This window comes from Borostomias antarcticus (assembly GCF_949987555.1).
Source record: "Borostomias antarcticus genome assembly, chromosome: 4".
NCBI lineage: Eukaryota > Metazoa > Chordata > Actinopteri > Stomiiformes > Stomiidae > Borostomias > Borostomias antarcticus.
Window position 1 is genome coordinate 27,548,584 of NC_140237.1, and position 24,429 is coordinate 27,573,012.

The following is a 24,429-nucleotide window of genomic DNA, read 5'->3' on the forward strand; positions in this document are numbered from 1 at the left end:
GTGGAAAAACAAAACAAGCGAAATGGATATCACAAACAACTAGAACACGGGGGAGAGCGCAGACATCCGCCCATGATGCAGCTGCAGTTTCATCACCATGGCGGTTTAGGAGCAGCTGGGTCTGACACAGCATGGGGCCAGCCTTTGGCTCTGCTCTCTGATGCATCTCAGCTACCTAGCTAGCTAGATATGACAGGGCCGACAGCAGTAATCTAGTGCTGGCTAGCTACGAGCATAACTAAAACCCAAAAACTGTTGATCTTTGCCATCATCAAATTATTTCGGTCCTAATACTCGCAAATTAGCTAGGTAGCTAGCTAGCCCAGTCAATTCTTCCCAGCATGCTATCAATAGCTAACGTTACCTAGCTAGAATCATTGCAAATTATTACACATATGTACCGGTCTGTCTATCTGGTGGTCTGGTCTATCTGGCAATGTTAACGAAAAAGTGAAACATCATTTGTGTGGGTGGGGAGTGGGCTTCAGTGGGCTCCTTCACACCGTTAACGTGGTTAGGACAGCTGGTGTAATTCCTCAGCCATGAAAACACACACACACTGTGCCTGTATTGAGGCACACATGGAGGAAATGGGATTCCCTCGTAAGTTTTCCTTCCGTTGTTGCCCCTCTTTCCAAGGACTAGGGGCCCTACTGCTGAGGACTGGGAAATGACCCCCCCCCCCCCGCCCATTCCTCCCAGGACCCCACAACCTCACACTCCCTCACACCGTCCTCCCTCCATAACACCATGAAGAACAAGAGAATACCTGATCAGACAGAAAAAACGTTTTTGTGTTTATATTTGTATTGTTATTTTTTCCTCAAAAAACAGACACAAAAGCATAGAATGAGCCACAAACACATTTGAAAATGTTACTTAATTCAGTTAAACAAATAATTAAATTAAATAATTAAATAAAATAATGAAATGATGTGTCGGAACAGAGGCGGAGCCCCAGTGAGTAAACGGAGGGAGCGCTAGCGTCCTGGAGCAGGCCAGTGGAATGCGCTAAGCGCTAACAGCAGAGTGGGAAGCCAGCCAAGCAATTTGTTCACTGCGATTAAGACCCCGATTTAGGAGAAAGTGGAGGTCAGCCAAATGCCTCTCATTGAAGGAGGGGAACGAGGGTGGGGGGGAGGGGGGGCTCAGGGATATTAACCTGGGGGAAGGAGGGGAACAAGGGTGGGGGGGCTCTTACTCAGGGATATTTGCGTGGCGGAAGGGGGGGTGGGGGGGGGGCTGCCAGGTAGGCTGGAATGTTTTTCCCTGCACTAAGGTAACGAGAACCCCCCTCCCGCCCCCCACACACACACCCCCCACATACCGTTATGAGTGTGTCTGGAATGGCACTTACCATAGTGCCCTTTTACTGGTGATGGTGAAGATGAGGTAAGTGGTTCTAAACGCTACAGTTGTGGTTAGATATGAGCTTGACTAATATTCTACACTGAGCAGTAGGAGATAGGGGGGGATCTGGCATCTGGCCTACCCACCCTGAGGAATGGACAGGTGGGGAGAGGAGAGGAGAGGAGAGGAGAGGAGAGGAGAGGAGAGGAGAGGAGAGGAGAGGAGAGGAGAGGAGAGGAGAGGAGAGGAGAGGAGAGGAGAAGAGAGATGCTAACAAGGCACTGACAGATCCTCTCCGTCTCAGACTAATACATCCCCCCTTAAACAAGACCTCACACACACAGCCCAGAGGTGTCTCACAGAGCTAGAGGACACATACACACATGGGTTCTCTCTCTCTCTCTCTATCTCTCTCACACACACAAAGTTCTCTCTCTCACACGCACGCACAGACACACGCACACACAGGTTCTCTCTCTCTCACACACACAGACATACAAACACACACACGGGTTCTCTCTCACACACACACACATGCATACACAAACACACAGGTTCTCTCTCTCTCTCTCTCTCTCTCACACACACACACAGACACACACACGCATGCATGCACACCAGGCTAGGGGACACACACAGAGCTGAGATCAGGCACACACACACACACACACACACACACACACACACACACACACACACACACACACACACACACACACACACACACACACACACACACACACACACACACACACACACACACACACACACACACACACACACACACACACACACACACACACACACGCATGCTGGTTTGTGTGTGTGGCCAGCAGGGCTGACAGACAGGGCAGAGCCTTCAGGCCTGTTTGCTGAGTGTATTAGTCACGGTCTAAACAGGTCCTCTCCGGTCTGACGGCGTGGAGAGACCAGAGGTCAGAGGGGACGCAGAGAGACATACAGACCTGCCCAACACCCCGGAACACCAAGACAGACCTGCCTAACACACTGAACACTGCCACACACGCTGACCAACACACTGAACACTGCCACACACACTGAACCCCGTCACACCAGACAATCACCACAGGATCGCTACGCCTTTACCAGTTAATGCATTTTTTTGAAATACTTCGTCAAAGGGTATGCACATGTGTGTGTGTGTGTGTGTGTGTGTGTGTGTGTGTGTGTGTGTGTGTGTGTGTGGAAGAGTACTGTGCTGTGAGGCGTGTGTTGCTAGGGCCAGCCCAGGCGTGTGTTGCTAGGGCCAGCCCAGGCGTGTGTTGCTAGGGCCAGCCCAGGCGTGTGTTGCTAGGGCCAGCCCAGGCGTGTGTTGCTAGGGCCAGCCCAGGCGTGTGTTACTAGGGCCCCGCAGAGCTGCTATGTGGGCTTCCAGTGAAAGACGTCAACCAAAACAGGAAGTGACAAGGCTGAGGCAGGAAACGGAACGGGATAACAGTCTCTTACCTCGCTTCTGCATGAAGGTGAAGAGGTCGTCCAGGAACTCCTTCCTGTTGGGGTCGCTGTCCAGCTCGTACAACTGAGGGTGACAGGCCAGGAGGCGTTTCAGTTGCCATGGTAACTCATACGTAATACTCCCATATGTATCGAGTGCTTCGCTTGTGACCCGGCAGGTTCTCCATCTTCAGCAAGGCCTGGATTACACTAATGCCAATTCACCGAAAAAGGCATATATTTCCGTCCGTTTGCGCCACCCTAGAATACAGGGGCGTTGGAATATCCCCAGCGCTGCACATTCGGGCTAGAAATCCTGAGAGCTGCTCTGTGTTAGTGTTTGTGCCCAAAACGGCTGTGTAATCGCGGATTGTTCCAATACGTAGCCATGCAAATACGCATTAGTGTAATCCAGACTAGAAGTGTGTACATCTCCAAAACAGGGCTTATCAAGTGGACTGAAGCCAGTAGGCAGTAATTACAGCCGCTATCTAATCTAACAGTCTAAAAATACAGAGTGAGTTGTACGTTTGTGTAACAGGTCCGTGCTACGCCCGGGTGTGAGGATGTGTCTGGCCCTGGGGGGCTCTCGGGTGTGTGGAAGGTGCGGGTGTGTGTCTGGCCCTGTGGGGCTCTCGGGGGTGTGGAAGGTGGGTGTGTGTCTGGCCCTGTGGGGCTCGGGTGTGTGGAAGGTGCGGGTGTGTGTCTGGCCCTGTGGGGCTCGGGGGTGTGGAAGGTGCGGGTGTGTGTCTGGCCCTGTGGGGCTTGGGGGTGTGGAAGGTGCGGGTGTGTGTCTGGCCCTGTGGGGCTCTCGGGGTGTGGAAGGTTCGGTCCAGTAGGACTCACCTTAGCAAAGTCTCTGGACGCCTCTCCTCTCCCTGCTCTGCTGCTGTCTGCCTCGTCCGCCCAGGACGCACTCCCGTTCTGCAAAGGCAAGACGGACAGTTAGGGCTCGCATACACACACACACACACACACACACACACACACACGCACACACGCACGCACGCACACACACACACACGCACACACGCACACACACGCACACACACACACACAAACCAACGCGCGCACACACACACGCTTCAGGAAAGTGATTTTTCACAAGTTGGGGGGGTTAAGGCTTCCTCAGGAGTTAGTGTCTGAGTTCCTGTGACCCGCACCTCCCCCCTCCACCCCCCTCCAAACATCCCCACTGGACCTGAACCATCTGCATCTGGGCCAAGCCCCCCCTCCCCCCACAACCGGCCCCCCGCCCCCCCCCTCCCCCAACTCCAAACATCCCCACTGGACCTGAACCATCTGCATCTGGGCCCCGCCCCCCCCCCCCACAACCGGCCCCCCGCCCCCACCTCCCACCCCATCCTTCAATCCAAGCGCAGCTGCAGCACACGGCCAAGTTCACGGGGAGTGTTGGACTGACAGCCAGAGGCAGGCTAGCTGAGGGGGACGGTCAGTAACCCCCCCCACACACACACACACGCACACACACACGCACACACACGCACGCACACACACACACACACACACGCACAGAGGACGGTCAAAGGCCCCACAGGACGGGAGGGACGGGTAAATATGGGTAGCGCGGGAGCAGGAGGGGGCCCACGGTGTGTGGAGAGCAGGAATGTCCTTCCTCAAGAAAAACCCTATAAAAGCAGAAGGGAATCAAAACAGCATCTCAGTTAGGAGGGAGTCACTAGCAGCAATGTGACCGGATCTGGTTACAGCAGGGACCCCATTGGTCAGAGGGACACCGGGTCCTGAAAATGAGAGCCAGGGGGCAGGGGTCAAAGGTTACTTAGGCCCGGGAGAGCCAGTCACTCTCACTCACTCCCTCCCTCCGCAGGGAAAGTCACTCTGCAGGGAGGGATAGCGATGTGGATAGTGGCTAACGACAGGCTAGCCACCTCAATGAATACATGCTAACATATAGTGGTATTAAAACAAAGACAGATATTTAACACAAATATGTTTCAAAGTGAAATATCTGTACACAGATTTGATCTAGGTGATATCGGTGGATTCTAGGTGGATGTAAATTTGACCCTTGGCTATGATCGTGATCATGATCGTCTTTGACACCTTCTTCAGTACTGTAACCTTGATCTACTGTACTTCACACAGAGCTGCCACGCCCCTGTAATATTAGTGAGTAGTGATGATTCAGCTAGCACTGGCATCCTTCACAGTACAGGATTGAATAACTAGCCTCTAAAATCCATATCTCCAACTTAACCCTTATCAAAAACATACACCGCATACAGGTGTCATTTTCCACTATCTATATTACATACTGTACAACAGGGTCATCCAAACTGCACAGATGTAATACTGTACTTGATATAGAACTTCTATCGACCCTTGGACACCATTTGGTGACTTTTGTTAAAGTTTAACCCTTACAAATGATTATTACAGAAGACAATTCAGCAGAATCTCATTTGCTTGTGTTTTCATAGGAAACCTTGCAGTCTGCAGCTCATAAAATGTCTTGTTGCTTTTTGTGTCTGTGTCTTGGGAGTTGCTATGAAGTAATATCTGGCTGAGATCAACACAATAGCAAGCCATAAACCTAGATCAGGCCAAATCACTGGTTTATTTTTTTCATTTTTTTTTGCCTTTATTTAAACTCAAAAGATCATTGAGGCGAACCTCATTTACAATGACGTTGAGCGTCAAACACTAAGCAAGTTAAGAACACAGTACAAAATAGGTGTACAAAAATATAGAAAACTGAGAGGAAGAAGGGGCATATCATATAACTGTACTCTGTTAATGTTCCATCATGGTGGGAACCTACTGTTCCATATCATACTGAAACGAAGTGTGTGTGTGTGTGTGGTAGTGTGTGTGTGTGTTTGAACATGGTCAGTAAAGCTAACCCTAGCCCTCCTTTCCCATGCATATGATAGAAGCGGTGCATATAGTGTATGATGACTATATTGACAATGGGCAGTGACTGTTGGGTTATTGGCCTCCTTTTGCAAAGGAACACACACACACACACACTCAAACACACACACACAATCAAACACACACTCAAACACACCTCCCCTAGGGACACTCTGTGCTCCTCAGGAGGTCAAGGTGTGTCTGACATCACAGAGGGACAAAGGTCTGTGTGACAGGGCATCACGGTTGCAGAGGAACCCCCCCAGCCCCTCTCATTGGGCACACTGAGAATCAGATCACACACAGCTTAGCCTAGGCTTTGACCCCCTGAAATACATCCATGGCTCGCTCCAAGGAGACTGTTGCTCTGTGGCAGACATGTTGGCTCTTGTAAGAGGAGCCTTGGTGAGTTGAGGAATGTTAAAGCCAGGTTGTTGTTCCCAGCGTGGATCATCAGAGACTTTCTGGGGCCACTTTTTATGACCATCCATCTCTGACCCCACCACAGTGTCAGAGTAGGAACCCCCGGCCGGTACTCTGGAACGCCAAAGCGGGAAACAAAATCGACATTTTCCTAAATGAATTCCTGAATAAGAATAATTGAAACTCCGTTAGGACCTTCTTGAGAAATAGACTAAATAGCTAAATGAGCTGTTTTTGAACGAGGTTTTCTAAAAGTTCTGAATGTTTATTTTCACTCAGGTTATTGTAGATGCTTAACGAAACACAAAACCTTGATATCACACAGGATATGCATTTTTACTATTTCAAACCAGGTTTGCAGGCACTCTAAGCCACTCCAGTGTGGTTTTGGCTGCGTGTTTTGGGTCAGTGTCCTGCTGGAAGATGAATCTTCTCCCATGTCCCAGGTCTCATGCAGACTGCAGCAGGTTTTCCTCCACAATTTCTCCATTCAGTTGTCCACCATCTTTGTGAGTTTTCTGGTCCCTGGCGCAGAGAAGCATCCCAGCTCCCGGCATTGTGCTGAGTTGTCCTTGAGCAAGACACTGAACCCCAAAATCGCTCACATGCTCACGGTGGCTCAGAACCCAGTACTGTCGCCTCACGGCAAGAAGGTGCGGAGTTTGCATGTTCTCCCCGTGTTCGCGTTTCCTCCCGAAGAACCCAATGTGAAAAACATGCAGAAGAACAGATGCTCTTCATTCCGGTCCCTGACCAGGATCTGGACTGAGCACCCCGGAACGATGGCTGATGGCTGATGAACGATGGCTGATGGATGATGGCTGCCCACTGCTCCTGGCTGCTCCTGGAGGAGGACGGCTTGGATGGGAGAAATGCAGGGAACAATTTCCACCAGCGACCACTGAAGACGTGTGTGTGTGTTGTGTGTGTGTGTGCTGTCGCCCCTCACTCACGTGTGTTGAGTGTTGAGTGTGGCCAATTAAGTCCCTGGAGATCCAGAATTGTCTGATGCACCACCACCATGCTTCACGGTAGGGATGGTGTTCTTACGATAGGTCGATGTGCAGTGCTAGGGTGGCGCCAAACATAGCTTAGAGTTGAGGCCACAAAGTTTGATTTTAGTCTCATCAGAACGGAGTCCACAATTTTCCTCCCACTTAGACTCAGTCTCCCACATGCCTTGGGGCAAACTCTAGACAAGATTCGATGCGAGTTGTTTTCAACAAGGGCTTTCTTCTTGCCACTCCCCCATCAAGCTCGGATGTGAGGTGTCTGGGTTGCTGTCCCATGCACACTTTCTCCCATCTCAGCCATGGAAAACTGTCACTCCTTCAGTTACCCCAGGCCTCATGGGGGCCTCTCTGACTACGACTGGGACACGCCTTGCTCGGCTAGTCATGGATTGCGCAAGAGCTTATTCAGGTGTGCCATAGCAAATAAAAGCTATTTACTGTATTTTATTACTAATTCATTTAGAAAAAAAAGATGTTGATTTTCTTCCCCACTTATAGAATACTTTATGTTTATCAGTGACAAGAACAACAAGTTCAAAGGGGTGAATATGTTTTATAGACACTGTAGACACAGAGAGGGAGATTTATTTTGAAAAATGACAATAAGCAAATTGCCTTGAAGAGTGTGTGGCTTGAACAGGAATTGCCTGCAGAGAGATATATATCTATATTAAAATAACCGCAGTGAACTGCTGCCATGTAACAGTGTGTACTTTCTTTCCTTTATGCCAATCATCTCACAAAGATCTAACAAAAACATCTAACCTCCGCACCCGAAGGCTGAATTAACATGGCTGTTGAATACAAATGTTGTTCTATGGAATGGTATTTTTAACTGTAGTTACTTTGCCTTAAGCACTAGATTGTGCTCTTAAGGAGATGCAGTAGTGAGTTCTGGTGAGTAGTAGTACACTGATGTCTACATTAAATGCAGTTATTGTAAATCGCTTTGGATAAAAGTGTCTGCTAAATGACTGTTATGTAATCTAATGAATGGCAGGTCATATCCAGGGGTGGGAAACTTGCAGAAAGAAAAGGTAACGGACACTTTCCATTTCACTTAAGGTTCCAAACACATGTTAATTATTGGATGTTATGGCTGTTCCCCCAAGGAATATGTTGACCATTTGAAACTCCACAGCAACGTTTTAGGAACTGTTTTTCTTGGCGGACTTCATTAAAATCGATATAAAAGACATTGAAATAGTCAAGAACATCCCATTATGTTTCCCTATAGTGTAACCATTGTATAAAAGCAATAACTCACTTGAGAGTTGGTGTACAGTATATGGCCAATATACCACGGGTTGTGCTATTGGCGATATACCACACCCTCGCATGATTTTATTGCTTCTCTCTTTCTCTCTATATTCTCTATCTCTCACCTCAGAGAGAGAGAGAGAGAGAGAGAGAGAGAGAGAGAGAGAGAGAGAGAGAGAGAGAGAAAGATAGATGTTTCTTTCAATCCATCTCTATCTCCATCTCTCCCTCCCCCCTTCTCTCTCTTCCTCTCTGGTGTAATGCTGTTAGCAGGTTTACTGGGCAGGCGGTGGGCAGGCTAATCACATTACGGCCATCAGCGACTGACCGGTGCGTCGCCATATGAGGGATGAGAAACCAAGCCATGGTCATCCATGTGTTACTGGGTCACCAGGAGGAAACAAATAAATAGCTAATATCACTCTGACAAGTAGAACCTGGCCGGCTGACGAAAGAGCAGGATCTAGCGAGGCTTGGGCACAGATGACACACAGAGGGACCGCTGCTTCACCTCAAGGAGCTCAAAAGAGCCCATTTAAGATTTAAATTGATGAGCCAAGCTTGAAATACAGCATAATGCCATTGACTGGAAAAGCCAACGTCCGAAGTCAAGCGAGGTATCTGTTTTGAAAATGACAATAAGCCAATTGCCTTGAGGATAGTGAGTGACTTGAGCAGGAATTGCCTGCAGATAGAAATTAAACTACATTAAAATAACGGCAGTGAACTGCTGCCCTGTAACAGTGTGTACTTTCTTTATTATGTTTATCTCACAAAGATCTAAACAAAACATGGCCCCATCCTACTTGAGCCTCCGCACATACCCCAAGGCCAAATGCTGTTAAATACAAATGTTGTGAACCGCTGCCACCATTTTGGTGAAGTCAGACGAGCTCGGACCAGGAAGCGTTAATGGCCGCAGCTTGGTGGGAGGGCAGGGCAGGGGGAGGGGGAGGGGCCAGGATTGATTGCCCAGGATGTTGACGGCAGCTCTCCAATTTGATAAGCAGTCGTCATTAGATGAATGGGGCTCATTGGTAATAAAGGTGACATGTGATTTCCCCATGTCCTGTTTCCAGTGGGGGGGGGGGGGGGGGCCTCTGAGACAAGAGAGATCTTGTGACTCAACGCTGGGGGGTCGTGGTGAGAGAATTACATTGGATAAATGTATAGGGAAGCGTTTAGGAAATCCGCTGTGTTGGGCCCCACTAAAGTGGGTGAATCTGTAGAGCTCCATGTATGCACCATGAGCTGGTCCATGTACGCACCATGAGCTGGTCCATGTACGCACCATGAGCTGGTCCATGTACGCACCATGAGCTGGTCCATGTACGCACCATGAGCTGGTCCATGTACGCACCATGAGCTGGTCCATGTACGCACCATGAGCTGGTTCCTATGAGGAACCGGGTCGCTGTCAGGGGGCGGACGGTTTGACGAGGAGACGGCTGGGTGGGATTTGGGGGAGACGACCGACGGACGGAGCCTATTGGCTGGCCTGGGGAGAGCGGCCGGCTGGGGTGGCGGCCAACCCTGGCTGTTGATAGCAGAGTTCCCAGCATGCCCCTGTGGAGCTGAGACTGGGGCGGGCTAATCAACGACAGCACGTTGGTCAGCCATGGCAGGGTTGTGTGTAGCCATGTCGGGGTTGTGTGTAGCCATGGCAGGGTTGTGTGTAGCCATGGCAGGGTTGTGTGTAGCCATGTCGGGGTTGTGTGTAGCCATGGCAGGGTTGTGTGTAGCCATGTCGGGGTTGTGTGTAGCCATGGCAGGGTTGTGTGTAGCCATGTCAGGGTTGTGTGTAGCCATGTCGGGGTTGTGTGTAGCCATGTCAGGGTTGTGTGTAGCCATGTCGGGGTTGTGTGTAGCCATGGCAGGGTTGTGTGTAGCCATGGCAGGGTTGTGTGTAGCCATGGCAGGGTTGTGTGTAGCCATGTCGGGGTTGTGTGTAGCCATGTCGGGATTGTGTGTAGCCATGTCAGGGTTGTGTGTAGCCATGTCAGGGTTTTGTGTAGCCATGTCAGGGTTTTGTGTAGCCTCTGAGCCGTTAGCCCGTCGCACCCCCCACCCCCAGACGGCCCCTGCCTACAGCTCTATACCACAGGCTCGGTCCCCAAGGGGCCCCCGGGCTGCGCGATCGAACGGAGGTCCGATCAATACAGCTCTGGATGTGCAAACATGGGGGGGGTCTCCCCAACCCCCTCCGGATGCGATCTCGGTCGATACTCGGCACCCTGCCGTGCTGTGGCGTCCCACCGGGGAGAGGGGAGAGGGAGACACGCAGCCCCGGACCCACGAGTTTGACCTGGCCTCTCACCTCTGAGCAGCCCTGGGTCTGGAGGCCGGGAGAGGGGAGGAGGGCTCGACTGGAAACCTCTAAACCACGTAATTGAATCAAGTATCAACTAGAACAACTCTCTCTCTATAGAGGCGAGGTTGAGCAACGACAGGCCGCACCCGTTCACTCGTAAAACACACATAATATCGCTATGGTTACCGCCGGCTATAAATCATGGGGTAGAGAAACACCATTGTGTTTTTCGACGTGAAGCCGCTTCACAATGGGCGAGGGGAGAGTGACTGACTAAAACTTTCCAACAGTTCGACATTCCGCTGTAAATCTGCAAAAGCACACGCTCGCGCACGTGCACACACACACACGCACGTGCACACACACTAATGGGAGAGTAGTGGCATCCCACAGTGCCTCCCCTACAGTACATCACACTCCGCCTACTAATCTTTCTCAGGCAAATAACTGGCTGTCAAAACAATTGAGGGGAGGGAAATCTCTAAAACAGACATAGGAGTGGTAATTTAATCATATTCAAGGTTGTGGGCTGTGCATACTTCAGACTTGGACGGGGGCCAAAGGTAGTGATTGATGACCTGAAAGCAGCAAATTTGCGCCTCCCTCATACAGTAATCCTACACATCATAATTACTGAGTTATGCAAAATCCCTAGGTTTTCAGGCTTAAAAGTCATTTTTATGCATCTGTTTTGGAGCCGGATTACAAAACTCGTCTTTATGTAACCTTTCTGCACCTTTCATTCTACACGTTGTGATTTACAAAAACAACAAAACGAAACCCACTTTGGAGCTACTGTAGCCTCAGATTAAATCAGATTCCATTCATAGCGAGCGAGTGTGTTACGGGCTGTGCTCCCAGCTGGGGCTGTGTATGTCGGGGGGGGGGCCGCAGAGCCCCCTGCCCCGTCGCCAGCAGTGAATCTGCCCGCTCAGCGCGCCTGTACAAACAGGCATCGCGGGGAGGCTGCAATCTTTAATCCAAATCAAATAATTGGGGGCTTCATCCCTACGTGGGACACATCCGATTATTAATAGAGGCTTGGTGTGAGCGCGGGGGGTGGTTGGGTCGGAGGAGCCCATCCGATAACCGCGCTGTAAAGGATCTGATGGCATCAAGCACAAAGGCGGGCTCTCGCTAATCGTGATTCCACACTCACGGGGGGGGGAGTAAATCACACAGCCGCCGCCAGAACATGGAGGAATTCCTGGGCTGCTCAAACATCATGCTCTCTGCTCACATCAGGAATTACTACGCGGCGGAAGAAAGGGCCGTATATCAACAGGAGCGCCGCCTCACGGAGGGAGCAAAGCCAGACCCTGGGGCCTGGATGTCCAGTCATGTCGGGGAGATTATTTGCTCTGGGTCTGAGAGCGAGCGGGCAGACAGTATGGCGGGAACGCAGGGGGGGCCGAGAGGTCCGGGGGGGGGGGGGGGGGGGAGAGCGTGTCTCTGCCTGCCCATCCTACGCCATGCCCCTCTAAACCCCCCCCCCCCTCCCTCCTCCCAGGCCAGACCTCCACTCCCCCTCTCCCATCATGAATCACTCCAACCACAGGGGAGAGAGAAGACGTAAACAGGGCCAGGAGGGAGAGACCGGGATGAGCTACGCGGTGACTTGACCAACTAACTTTTTCACCTCGTCCTGCCGCGACTCCGGGAGCCCCGGGTGAGGAGGCGCAGCGCGTGAGAGGGCGGGAGAGGAATCGGGTTTCCAGCCTCATAAGTTACGGACACACACGGGTCTAGAGAAAAGGAGGGGGGAGGATTGTCACACTGCTCCTGGGTAAATACAGTCCATTGGCAACTGGCAAGTCGGGTTTGCCAAATAAACTGCTTGCATTTGTTCAGCCCTAGCCCCTTTCACCAAGACACCACATTCCACAGGCTGAGGGCCCCTCCCCCCATGGCTGGCTGTCTAGGCCCCCTTCCCCGCCTCACGCAAATGCAACATTTACAGGCCTGCGTGGCCACCAGTTCACACTCACTGGTTCAAAGACCTTTTCGGAGGCCAGAGTAAACAGTTTAGCAAATCCCATCTGTGGTTCTCCATACTGTACTGCTGGAGACCAAAGCTCGACTTGGAGAACCAGAGAACCCACAAGTATCCAGTCTTTTCAGTGTTGGGTTTTTTCTATGCAGACTCTGTACAAATGTGCGTTGAGGCCCAGTCTCCCCTCCTCCTCCCTCGCTGGTTTAATTTGATTTGGAGCTATTCGTTTTGCTCTCTGAAGTGTACAGTCAAGGCTCTTTAATACTGGGGGACATGTGGAGGAGTTATTATTGAAGACAGAAACAACGCAGCTCAATCAGATCCAGAGAGCGGAGGATTGAAAGGCTTTGTGACTTTAATAAAAGTGAACCATGCACGCATTCGATAAAAGTATTCATCTGATGCCCTTTGAAATCTTGATTTGAAATGTTGAAAGCCTGTTTCCTTTTGAACAAAAGTTGATCTTGTTATTTTCAGGTCAAAGTTGCTCTTGTTCTCTTCAGGTCAAGGGGAACTATTAGTCTTTTCTCCCGGGTTAAAAGCTTTGGCTAAAAATACCTTGCATATCTCACATCTGTCAAAGAGCGAGCGTTCACTTCACCAGCATCAATGGTGGCTGTAGACGAGTCACGGCTCAGATGGACGTTTAAACACATCCTCATTATGCTGCCAAGCCAGAGGAATTCAATACATTCAGAGATAAACAAAGCCTCTTCTGCTATTAAGCCACATCACATCCAATTATACATGAGATGGCGTAGGGTCACGACGCCCGCACCGCCACGAGCAATGGACTCCTTTGTGCGGCATGGTGGGAATAAAACACAGTGGCTTATTCAAGGCGTCTCTCACATCAACACCGGCCCTTCTGTTGTGACTATCTCTCCCCAATCTCCACAGTATCAAATGTTGAAGTCATAAGCACAATTCACAGCTCTGCGCCGGGCTAATCGATAGAGACTGATTCCCCCCGTTCGGTGCAGGGAGTATCTGGTTCCTCTCAGTGAGTGTTAAGTGTGTGAGGGCATTCCACCTCTGACAGGCCGGTCGTCTCCCCAGGGGGGGGGGGGTGGACTGGGGCTGGGCAGGCTCCCTCACAGCAACACCACCCCCCCCACCCCCCCTCCTCCTCCGCCCCAAGCAGCAGACCCCGGACGGTCCCCCCAGCCGCTCGGCCTGCATCTGGAGCTCATCTCCACGGGGGTGAGACTCAGTGGAGCTCAGCGGCTCAGTGCTACAGCTCTATCTGACCCACAAGGTTAGCATGGCAGGCTAGGTCGACAGGGTGGAAGGCTAGGCCTACAGGGTGGAAGGCTAGGTCTACAGGGTGGAAGGCTAGGTCTACAGGGTGGCAGGCTAGGTCTACAGGGTGGCAGGCTAGGCCTACAGGGTGGCAGGCTAGGTCTACAGGGTGGAAGGCTAGGCCTACAGGGTGGAAGGCTAGGCCTACATGGTGGAAGGCTAGGCCTACAGGGTGGCAGGCTAGGTCTACAGGGTGTGCAGAGCTGCTGGGTAGTTATGTCAAGGCAGACTCTCATAGTAGTCCTTAATAGTAGTCACCCCCCACCTGGCCCACAGGTCTCTAAACACTGTGCTGAACTAGAGCCTGAAGGCATTCGTCCACATTTCTTCACTAAAAGTGGGTGGAAACAATTTTAGAGATTGAAAAAAACCCTGCATTGCAGAACCAATCCAACGTCTTTAGGGTGGTCCTTCTTAGGGTGGTTACTGTTTTGTTTTGATTCTCCACTCCAGTTTGTTTGGAAGACATCATTTCCTTTAAGGCGGGTCTTTCAGACTATTGGGAGATGTAGGCAGTTCTAATTGGCAGCGTCAGTTTTCAGCGCTGTTCTAGCGACGATTGTCAATGGAGATGTCTTCAGACTTTCGGAGGCAGATCTCCAAAGTCTGGCATCGCGAGACAAACACAGCTTTCTGTCTTAATATGTATTCCGTCTCAATAGACATGTGAAGTTACAGGGGTCACAAGGAGTCATGTGAATGTGTAGCACAGAACATTAAGTGGCTGAAGTTATACATGTCTGCTATGTCAACATGCTGGAGAGAGGGGTCTAAGAGAAGAACATGCTGGAGAGAGGGGTCTAAGAGAAGAACATGCTGGAGAGACGGGTCTAAGAGAAGAACATGCTGGAGAGAGGGGTCTAAGAGAAGCTTCTGCTGAATTAGGAAACCTAATATAGTACTGCAGGCAAATTATTACTGTAGACTAAACAGAAACCACTGACATTATATTGGGCTAATAGGCGGAGTCTATATATACACACACACACACACACACACACACACACACACACACACACACACACACACACACACACACACACACACACACACACACACACACACACACACACACACACACACACACACACACACACACACACACAGGGTCTGTACTGAGGAAAGGTTTCCTGAATAATCTTTTTCCCATCCGATCTATAGACTATTCTTTCACTTCAGTGCAGATCAAATGCAGGAGACTGACCCGAGCAACCACACTGGGTAATATTGATCGATGGAATAACTATATATTGGCAACGTATTGATCAATGGAATATGGGTTTGTGCATATTGAGGAAGGACCGTGGGGGTTCATTTTCATATTAACTTTGGAAACACAATGACTCAGCAAATCTGATGAAACACCTTTTCAACACCATTTGAAAGAGGAGCAGCTGTTTATGATGGTGACTGATAGCCAAACCACACAAACACGAGGTATGGTTTCATAAAGACCTAATCCTTTGAATTATTTACCTCAATCGTATGCATTCTCTCTAATGATTCTGTTGTATCTTGATAATCTGGAGTTCTGGAAACCGTTTCTAGCACAACCCTCTTAAAGGCTTCTGTGTTTTCTGTGCTTTCCAATCTTTATTTGCGACAGCCAGATCTGATTAGATGTCTTTTGTTTGACCAGATGGTTGACCAATCAAGGCTAATTCTGTTGGGGGATGGGGATGCCAGATTTGCCACTCATTTAATTGAACCAGACCTCAAAAGACTTAGCCCTAAGGCTACATCCACAGTAACACGCTTTCATTTTGAAACAGGGTTTTAAAATGGAAACGGTCTTCGTCCACACAAGTGTTTTAGTTTCACAAATAATCTCCGTCCATACGCATCAAATTAAACTTTATTTGTATGTATGTACGTACGAACACACCTGAAAACATATATCACATAACCATTCTTGTACACTGGGCACATGTGCCGCAAGCAGATTGTCTAGTCGCAGAGAATACTAGTTTAGTTGCTTAGTTGCAGAGAATACTAGTTTAGTTTCTTAGTTGCAGAGAATACTAGTTTAGTTGCTTAGTTGCAGAGAATACTAGTTTAGTTTCTTAGTTGCAGAGAATACTAGTTTAGTTGCTTAGTTGCAGAGAATACTAGTTTAGTTGCTTAGTTGCAGAGAATACTAGTTTAGTTGCTTAGTTGCAGAGAATACTAGTTTAGTTGCTTAGTTGCAGAGAATAGTAGTTTAGTTGCTTAGTTGCAGAGAATACTAGTTTAGTTGCTTAGTTGCAGAGAATACTAGTTTAGTTTCTTAGTTGCAGAGAATACTAGTTTAGTTGCTTAGTTGCAGAAAATACTAGTTTAGTTGCTTAGTTGCAGAGAATAGTAGTTTAGTTGCTTAGTTGCAGAGAATACTATGGAGGAAGAACAGTACTGGCAAAAAGTTCGCACCATTCCTCAGGAATCACAACGTCATTGATAACATGATCCCACCAGGCGCTGGTTCTTCCCGACCAAAACCAGCGCTCTGTCTAGGGCTGTAACACCGTGGACACGGGAACTACTGCAAATCACTGGAATAACAGCTTGCCTCCTATGCATGTAATAATAATATTAATAATATTTTTTTTTTTTTATGCACTTCACATTTGAAAACAAATCTCAAAGTCCGGACTGAAATGCAACCCCAAACGTGGAGCGCAGCACTCTGAAAGGTCTCCGGATTAGGGGTTCTAAAATACCACAGTAGTGTGGACGGACGCTAGGTTATGTGTTTTAAAATGAAAATGTATTAGTGTGGATGTAGCCTAAGAATGACATCTTTTGATAATAAATATGATGTGCAGCACTTTAACCTCTGCATTCTCCTCAAAGCCCAGCTGTTAATAATTCCATTTTCTGTACCACCTTTTAAATCATTTACCAGGTCAGCTTTTGAAACTTATTGACTGCAGTAGACATGGTTCATAGTTCTATTGGAATTTGACTGTCTATTAACTACACCAGTGAGGGGGGAAAAATCACTAGTTTTATTACCCCAGTGCCAGTATCTACTATCACAGATCTTCACATGTAGCTCTGAATCTTGGGGAAACTAATTTACAACATACCCATACTGATATGATTATCAGTTATAAGTAGGTTGAGTTCTTTCAGCTTTGATAAACACTGTGCTGTTTAGGTACATGGGCTCGATAAAGCTTACAAGGTCCATCTACACAAGTTGGTGATTTTTAAGAGACATTTCTAGTAACAAAAAAAACAACAAAAAAAAAACTGTAGACTAGCTCCAGCAAAATCTAAATTTGTATTAACCTAAAAAAAAGAAACATCTGATTAGAAACCTGGTTATAATTAAGTACAGTATCAGTATAACCAATATAGTATCAGGGCTGAGTTTCCCAGGGGCATCGTAGCGCTATGATGAACGTAGCGCTACGATGAACGTAGCGCTACGATGCCTCTGGGAAACACAGACCAGTGCTGTTTCTAAAAGTTTATAAAAGTTTTTATAAACATTTCATATAAAAGCATTCATTCATTTACAAACTCATAATTTATAAATATGTGCATCACAATTATTGATATATTAATTCTTTCTGAATCAATGGCATTACAAATACTGGCATGTGCCCTGCACATCCATAAGCATGCGTTAACATTTATAGTAGCATAATAGTGAAAAGATTAGCCTATCCTTCTCATTATCAGCCTGTCCTTGTAGTAGAATATGACGTAGCCCTTCTTTTAAGCCAGTAGCCTGGTGTTGACAAGCGGAGGATCACAGAAGGCCCTGCATGTGAGAACTTGGCAGACCCACCAGTTACACACTGGTGTACACTACACTACACTACACTACACAGGATGTTGGCAGGCGGTTAGTGTACAGAGGCGATGTCTAAAAAGGTATCAGGCAGGAAGGAAGGCAGGCAGGCTGATCGACAGGCACAGATAGACAGATAGGCAGGCAGCCAGACTCCTAGGTAGGCAGATAGACCAATAGAGAGGATGGGAGGCACACAGGCAGGTTTAGAGACAGACCCCTTCACAAACCCTGCGTCCAGGCAGAGAGACAGACAGGCAAGGACAGACAGGAGCGGTAAAGCAGAGCTCCGCCCCCCCACACTCTCTCCTCTGGGTGGCTGTGTGCCAGCGGGCTGCCAGTCAGCCGCTGTGTTTACCCAGGGCCTCTGACACCGCGGCCCAGTTAGCACCTCAGGCCTACCACCGGCCTGGACCTGAGCCAGACACCGGCAGGATCACGCTAACAATAGCTAACACCTTTCACTCCTCACCTCCACGCCTCCTAGCCCCCCACCGCCCGGCCCCTTTCAGCGAGGAAGCAGGCTTGCTTCCTCGCTGCCGCCCTCAGACCACCCGCCATCTCTGACACCCGCCTAGCAGGCCGCCGTGGACGGAGGCTGAGGTTGTAACAGAGAGACGCGGCCGGGAGCGTCAACATGAGTTCAGCTCCGCTGCAGCTGGCGGGCTGGGAGGCGTTGCTAGATGTCTTTGTTTCTTATGCCCACCGCCTCCGTCTGTGTGTGTGTGTGTGTGTGTGTCTCAGTGGAAGAGCAGGTGTTGAGCTACAGTATGCGGAGTGGGAGTGGTCACGGAGGGGACGGGTGGAACCAAAGGTGGAGGAGAGCAGGGTGGGGTGTGTGTGTGTGTGTGTGTGTGTGTGTGTATGTGCTGGGGGGGGGTTGCGGTTGCTGCCGACTGATCAGATTACAGCGGCCATCAGTAGCTCTGTTTCCATTAGAGGCGAGGAAGTCAGTCCTCCGGGGGTGGATTTGAAGGAGGGATAATAATAAATAAATAAAAGGTGACACCCTAATGGACATGCGACATTTGCATTTCAATGTGACAACTTTCCGCCTTACAATTCGTTTGGAGGGAGAGAGGCGGAGTGGGCCTCAGTAGCGATGCGCATGACGGAGTGATCCCAACTGTCATTTGCATTAACTGGAAGCCACCATTACATCCGGCTGCTTTGCAGACTTTTCACCCTCAGACAAGGTGGTAACTTTCAGCTGCCTCTGCCAGCACATACTGAATTCAGGAGGAACGTGAAACACATGTTCACACCTCATGAGCATTTAAAAAAAATCATTATCAGCAAACGCAACACGCCGAACACAGCCGGATGTATCTCAAAAATATTCTGACAAAATACTTGTTTTAGAAGACAAAGATTGTATAGGTCTCTACCTGGGTGCCTGATTGAAAAATATTAGCAAGAGCATAAAACAGTAGTCATTGCTACTGAAGTTACAATGTTGCAATAACCCATCTCTTTTCCAATAGTCCACAACCATTAGACAAAACCCACCAGTCCAACCCACTGGTGATGGACAACACAGGTCACTACCAAATAATACGTCTGGGCCAGCCCGGGTTCTGGTCTGGCCCGGGTGCACTGCTACAGCCCAGTGTTGTCTGGTACCCTCCAGGGGGGTCTTCTCTCAGGGGCAGCAGATGTGCCCTGGGGGACTCAGACAAATAAAAAGCGCCCGTCCCTGAATCACAGCGTACCAGTGGCCCTCCTCTTACAGACCCTCCTATTCAAAGGGGCCTTTGGCTTTACTGCCCCTTTTACTGCCTCTGTGACACTCGGTGAAATGAATTAAAAGATCACCAATCAGGGCCCTTCCCTGACTCACCCCAGCACAGACAGGCCAACCCCTCCCAGCTTCTTCAGGAGCCCCCCAAAGGGAATGCTAACTGTTTGAAGAGTTAACTCTTTAATTCCGTCTGGAATGTTTCCTTTGGGTGGGGCACAATGTAGGGCTGAACCCCCCCCCCCCCCCCTCCACACACACGCGCACACACACTCTCTCCCCGCTCCTCCTTCTACAACACAACCCCCCCACCACTTCATCCCCCTACTAAATTCAATACCTCTATTCCTGGGCTTGGAGGAATCTTCCACACTTGACTGTTAGGGGCAGGACAGCAGAGCAGCATATGATTCAGGGCCCACATGAGGCTGGAGGCGTTCAGACCCCTCTGGAGGTCAGTCTACCTGAGGTTGGAGGATCTCTTAATACTGCATGTGTCAAAACCCAATTTCCACACTACCTTTGGTGGTGGCGTACTAAAGAGCTAAACTAAAGTTTAAGAGTCCATTGTCTCCCCAAGTGTAAAAGTAATCTCACATCTGACCAAAATCTCACCCACTGAATTTACATCCATTGAAAAGACAATGTGTCTCCAATGGCAAGAGATAAATGTCAATTGTTAGGTTGATTGTTCTTGTGTATAATGCAAAGTATACTTGCCGAAATATAAAGCTGGAATGTAAGAAAAAAAGAAAAAAAGGGGCCCAAGACTAAGTAAACAAAGGCTTTCTTTTTGTTTCCATACCAACACAAACTAAGCATGTCCCAAACGCTTTGGTTTGTTACTGGAGTAGAGCGCAGTCTAGTCTTTCTCTATCATAAAGAATGCCATTAGGAAAGTGAAGTGCTCCAGAGCTAAAAGCCATGGCCCCCCCAACCCCCCCCTACACAGCCGGCCGGAGCCCACTGGTAATGAGCCACAACGAAGGCCCACAATGCACCGCGCCACAAACACAGAGCAACCAAAACACCACTCTACCAAAACCACCTGGGTCAAGAAAAAATAAAGAATTGTACCGTTCTACACGGAATTTGAAAACTTACTAAATAAATATGTAGGAACATGTTCTTTCTTACTTTCAGTGTGTCAACTGATCAGACGGCTGTATTTATACTGTGTCCATCTTACAAATCAGCCAAGAAAAAAAAGCATGCCATATTTTCACATATATGCAAATATATTAATAATAACACTAATGATTTTCATAAAAAGCCTATACATGTTTAATACAGAATGGTAAATATTTATGATATACAATATTCATTCATATAACTCAAATACAAGTTAAGCTAATTCAGTAGCCTAATCTTCCCCATAGGCTTTGAATGAAGCAGGAATAAGACACCTTAAGCATGTCTAATTAGCACTGGGAGAAGTGCTGAAATAAACAGGCCAAATTTGGAAAGAACTTTAAACCCCTTAGCCAATCAATCACCTAAGTCACATTAGGTTGGGCTTTAGAGCATTAGCTATAATATAAAATGGAAGGTAAGTGTCAAGTGAGCAGACGCATAGCGATCCGAGAGGACAAAAAAGCTGTGGAAGCATCACAGTTCTGAGAGCACATGACATGTTGGATCCTGCCCATTGAACCATTTATTTGACAAACACCACCAAAGAAGCAGCATAGCTTTTCAAGTTGTGTCTTTTGTGCGTTCCACAATTCTAGACCAGTAGGTCTGCATTGGGTGGGCTGAAAGAGGCTGAACAGCTTGTGTGGACTGGCGTCTGTTCTCGTACCAACAGGAGGAGGGGAACATAACAGAAGAATGTGCTTGCAAGGGCCAGTCCATCCAGAGCAGTTAAACGACCATGCTGGGCCTCAAAAGACTGTGGATTGAATACACAAGATAAGCAAGTTCCCACTGAATAAGGCAACCAAAATGATTGAAAGAAGAAGACGACGACGAAGAAGACGAAGAAAAAGCTGGCGGCAATGGTGGTGACTTTTAGAGTGTGTTGAACTGAACACAAACAGAGGTTTGGAAGACAGAAACCAGGTCATCCAGAAACACCTGTCATACAAGGAGGCACTGAGGGCCCCACAGATTCCGACCACAACCAACGTGAAGACGATGTGGAAACCTCCCGGCCCCAACGGCAGTCTCTCCCTGAGACTGGCATCTCAGACGCACCAGGCCAGCATTTGTTCCACATTCCATTGTCCAAAAGCACACAGTTGAATAAATCTGCTACTACATACAATGACTTTCTCATTCATCATAAATGAGCTATAGATGAGGTCGGGCATTCCTCCTCTTCCTCTAAAAGCTTACACAATCCACATTGATCCTCCGCTGCAGCTGTGCACCTCCCACTTCCTGCCTGATGCGTTGCTGGGGCAACAGCTAAATTATGCAACACCCTTCATCCAAACAAACAGGTCATGGTGACTGACTGGCCAGGAGCAGAGACGCGTACAGGTAGCAGACTAGCAGTAGAGCTAGCAGTAGAGCTAGCAGCAGAGCTAGCCGTAGAGCTAGCAGCAGAGCTAGCAGTAGAGCTAGCAGTAGAGCTAGCAGCAGAGCTAGCAGTAGTGTTAGCAGTAGAGCTAACAGTAGAAGCAGCAGCAGGCCTTGGTCTCTCTGTCTCTCTCTCTCTGTCTCTCTGTGATCACAACAATGAAGTTGGCCTCATTCTCATTATTCACATGAGAAGCACAGTTGTGGGAGAAGATAGGGAACATGTGAACAGGAGGAAGCTGGTAGCCCAGAAAAACCGTGACACCTCCCGACTCCACCACCGCCGCCACCAGCTGTCTGCTGGCACTGCCGCAGGGTTCTCAAGCTAGAACGGCAGCAAGTAGGAATCCGCATGTGGAGGGTTAGTCATTGTTGGACGCACGTACGGAGCACAATCCACAGGCGTGATTAAAACTCCATTAATCACAGGGGGATTAGCACGTCGGGAGTAGGGGTGTGCATCTGTCTGTCTCTGTGTGTGTGTGTGTGTGTGTGTGTGTGCGCACGTGGCCAGAGTGAGAGATTAGAGGGGTCGTCAGCCTGTGTATCCCGCAGCAGAGCAGGGCCACGGGAGGGTGAGGCCTGACTAAGGTCCACCGACCCTCCCTGACCCTCCCCGGCTCCGCGACACGCCTTTGTCCATCGCCTTGTTTGACAATTATTTACTCTTCTGTTTGGGGCAGGGCTGAGGTCACCACCACACATGCATCACTGACGGGAGAACACACACGGTCTCTCCACCCTCCTCATCATCCTCCCAACATGCTCTTCTGACATGCAGCCATACACACAAATGCACACAGTTGTTATACTTCTAACTTGAGCTTATTTTATTTATTGTATGTATGCTATTTGTATTGTAATTTGCTGCCTCTTGGCCAGGTCACTTTTGAAAAAGAGATTATTTATCTCAATAAGCTTACCTGGTTAAATAAAGGTCTAATTAAAAAAAAATTAAAAAAAATAACCACACGTGCACACACAGGCACACACATGCACACACACACACACATGCGTGTGCGCGCACACACACACACATGAACAGAGACTGACAGACAGACATACACAAACACACACACACAGGCACACACACATGCACATACTCGCGCGCGCACACACACACGGACAGAGACTGACAGACAGACAGACACACACACACACACACACACACACACACACACGCAGTACTGTAGTGGAGGATGTAGACAGATGGCAAATTGAATGATTGGATAACAGTTGATGATAGCTAATTCAATCTTAAGCTTAAGTCATAGATTTTCCTAACTATATTTAGAATACTCTGGATGTGGGCGACTCCAACCTCCTGCAACACACGTCCTCCTGTCTTGTATCATTGCTTTTAGACTCAGATCATAAACATACTACCCCCACCCCCCCGCCCCCCTAGCACTCCTCCCCGCCAACATCACCATTATTTGAGAATGGCATTTGCGGCATCTGCACTGCTTCTCTCAGGCCAGTGAAGGACAATGCCATAAAAAAAAAGACCCCCCCCCCTCCTCTCTCCTGTCCCCCTCCCCCAATGGCTGCCAGCGCTGCAACCTGAAACTGCCTCAAGAGATGAGGCGTCATTAAATACTGGCAAGCTGACATAATGACAGGACAGATAAAAGGGAGGAAACAAAAAAAAAAAAAAAAAAGGGCAGACCAATTCTTGTTCCACAATGCCCCCTCCCCCTTACCCCAAAGCCCGGGCTCAGCCCAGCCCAGCCCACCCCTCTACCAATAAAAGCCCCCAGGACACAGATACGGCTTTCTGCTAGGCTACACCTCTATCTGTCTGTCTGTCTGTCTGTCTGTCTGTCTGTCTGTCTGTCTGCCTGCCTGCCTGCCTGTCTGCCTGTCTGTCTGCCTGCCTGCCTGCCTGCCTGCCTGCCTGCCTGCCTGCCTGCCTGCCTGCCTGCCTGCCTACCTACTGCCTGCCTGCCTGCCTGCCTGTCTACCACCTTTCCATTGTGCTTCTCCAGTGGTGTGGTCCTATTGTAGCCTCTCCCTCGTCCCCGTGTCGGTCTGCTCTGTGTGATAACAGACACTGTGTTCTAGCGTCTCTCACCGCCCCTGTAATCCACACAGCTCAGCCTGCTGCCGACCCTCCTAAACTTCCCCTTCCAACACCGCCCCTGTGACGGGCAGAGAACAGGGAGGGAGGGGCGCGGGCGGGCGGGGGAGGGGGGATAGCTAAATTTGGAAATGTACAGAGTGACAGTCCAAAGCGATTTCCCCTTTAAATAGACAGTAATAAAAGACTGGAAAATGATAGTGCTGCACACTCAACCCAAATCATCTGTCTGGGATCAGGCTCCCAACTCTAAACGCCACTGCTTTTTATATCAACCCAACTGGCTAGTGGCGGGGGAGGGGCTCCAA

General features: G+C 49.0%; 1 protein-coding gene across 1 annotated transcript in view; it reads right to left on the reverse strand.

The window, feature by feature from the left end:
• LOC311307902 (AT-rich interactive domain-containing protein 3B-like) overlaps positions 1 to 24,429 on the reverse strand; it is a gene marked incomplete at both ends in the record, with an annotated part of 45,500 nt that overhangs the window by 18,039 nt on the left and 3,032 nt on the right. Inside the window, 2 exons of the mRNA XM_084436793.1 lie at positions 2,818 to 2,890; positions 3,652 to 3,729. Coding sequence (XP_084292919.1) covers positions 2,818 to 2,890; positions 3,652 to 3,729 — 151 coding nt within the window. The remainder of the gene's footprint in view (positions 1 to 2,817; positions 2,891 to 3,651; positions 3,730 to 24,429) is intronic.